The sequence below is a fragment of the Oryza glaberrima genome, chromosome 2 (genome assembly GCF_000147395.1).
Source record: "Oryza glaberrima chromosome 2, OglaRS2, whole genome shotgun sequence".
In the NCBI taxonomy this organism is placed as follows: domain Eukaryota; kingdom Viridiplantae; phylum Streptophyta; class Magnoliopsida; order Poales; family Poaceae; genus Oryza; species Oryza glaberrima.
The window spans coordinates 17,762,012-17,763,897 of NC_068327.1; the positions used below are offsets into that span (position 1 = coordinate 17,762,012).

The 1,886-nt window shown below is 50.8% G+C and overlaps 1 protein-coding gene across 1 annotated transcript; it reads left to right on the forward strand.

Moving 5' to 3' along the window:
* The first annotated feature begins 254 nt into the window (after positions 1-254).
* LOC127763586 (protein indeterminate-domain 16-like) lies at positions 255-1,557 on the forward strand. Its single transcript, XM_052288336.1, has one exon. The coding sequence runs from the start codon at positions 319-321 to the stop codon at positions 913-915; it is 597 nt and encodes a 198-aa protein (XP_052144296.1). The 5' UTR covers positions 255-318; the 3' UTR covers positions 916-1,557.
* Positions 1,558-1,886: the final 329 nt, after the last annotated feature.

A 1,886-nucleotide genomic window follows, 5' to 3' on the forward strand; every position in this document is an offset into this window, starting at 1 on the left:
ATTGGGGAGTTATAGACGATTAACATGGACTCACCTTAATTAAGGATTCTTGCACTTTACCTACAGATGATCGAGTCCTTGTAGCTCAAAAGTCCCACATGGCAAATGGCATGGATGGTGTGGTCCCATGGCATGCATGTATGATAACACCCCATGGGGATGAGATGAGCATTGAGAGTGTCACTCACAAGGACATTATGGTAAATTCATTCAGCGGCCGCACATATCTCAATATATGACGTCGCACAGGCATAAAGATCTCCTCGATCAACATATCATAACCCTGCTCCAAAACACGAGCAAATTAATTAGCGCCTCATGCTCACCTCCACTCCTCCACTCTTCTCCGCCATGGAGCACCACCACCACCATGTCAGGCCGGACGGCGAGCTCCGGCTCCTCCTCCTCCCCGCCACGGCACCCACCACGCCCCGCGACGACGACGGAGCCGCCGCCACCTTGTTCCCGCCGGCGCAGCCGCCGCGCGACCACCCGCAGCTCGACCTGAGCCTGTCCATCCGCATCGGGCCGCCGCCGCCGCCGCCGTCGCACACGCGCACGGCGACGGCGATGGCGACGGCGCAGGCGCAGGCCGGCCAGCAGAAGAAAGCATCAGCAGCAGCGGGCTTCGACGACGGCGACGGCGACGACGTGCGGGCGCTGAAGCAGCAGGCGGCGGAGCAGGCGCGGCTGGCGTCGGCGGAGCGCGCGTACGCGGAGCGCGTGATGGAGCTGGCGCGGCGGGAGCTGGAGGTGGCGGAGCGGGAGTTCGCCCGCGCGCGCGCCATCTGGGAGCGCGCCCGCGGCGAGGTGCACAAGGTGGAGCGCATGAAGGAGGTCGCCGCCGCTCGCCGCATCGGCGCCGCCGCGCTCGAGATCACCTGCCACGCTTGCATGCAGCGCTTCCACTCCTAGCGCTAATTTTTAACTAATCAACCTCGCCGTCGCCGTCGCCGTCGCCGTCGTTCATCTCCATCGTCTCCTTCCTTGGTACGTAGCCAGCTGGCACGCCACGTAGCATATTGGCGATACGTACGTACGGTACTATGCATGTACGTGTGCGTATACACGTACGTACGTACACCAAGCCTCGACGTTTGCTGGATATGGCTGTACGTAGTTAGTTCGATCTGCACACTAGCTTACATTAGCTGCTCCTTTTGTTTAATTAATTTAGCTAAATTTCGTGTGTTTAATTAACGTGTGTTGATTAATTCAGCCTTGGCTACTACACTTTGTGTGTACTTGATCCGTTGTGCAAACAGAGAGTATAAGGGATTTTAAATAGACGTGACTTGTGGTACAAGAATATATCACATCTCTTTAAAATTTCTTATATCATAGAATTCAGGGAGTACAATGCTACAGAAGTTTATGCTGCACGTTGCTTAACCTTCCATTTGCTTGATCTGCTGCTGCGTGCATGTTGTGGTTCCATCGTACAGTGGCCAGCCCGAAAAGAGGTAAGGAATCTAGCAGCAGTTGAGCTAGCTTGCTTTATTACTACGTACTAATTGGTGCTTTACAATTCGGGTGCGTGCTGGAATATTGTTATCAGCAGCTACTTTCATTAGCAGGTCCAATTTCGAAGGTGATAATTTATATATATATATATATATATATATATACATATATATATATATATGTATATATATATACACACACATGTTAATTTGTTGATGGGTGAGTTTGTACGCGTGTATTGAACTGCCTATCTCCGTGTTTAGTTTTAAAGTTTTTTTTCAAACTTCCAACTTTTCTATCACATCAAAACTTTCCTACGCACATAATCTTTTAACTTTTCCGTCACATCGTTTCAATTTCAACCAAACTTTTAATTTTAGTATGAACTGAACACAGCCTATGTCTCTATACGGTAAAAAGAT

Excerpts from the sequence above, each read along its gene's own strand:
- LOC127763586 (XM_052288336.1), top strand. The coding sequence starts at position 319 with ATGCTCACCTCCACTCCTCCACTCTTCTCCGCCATGGAGCACCACCAC.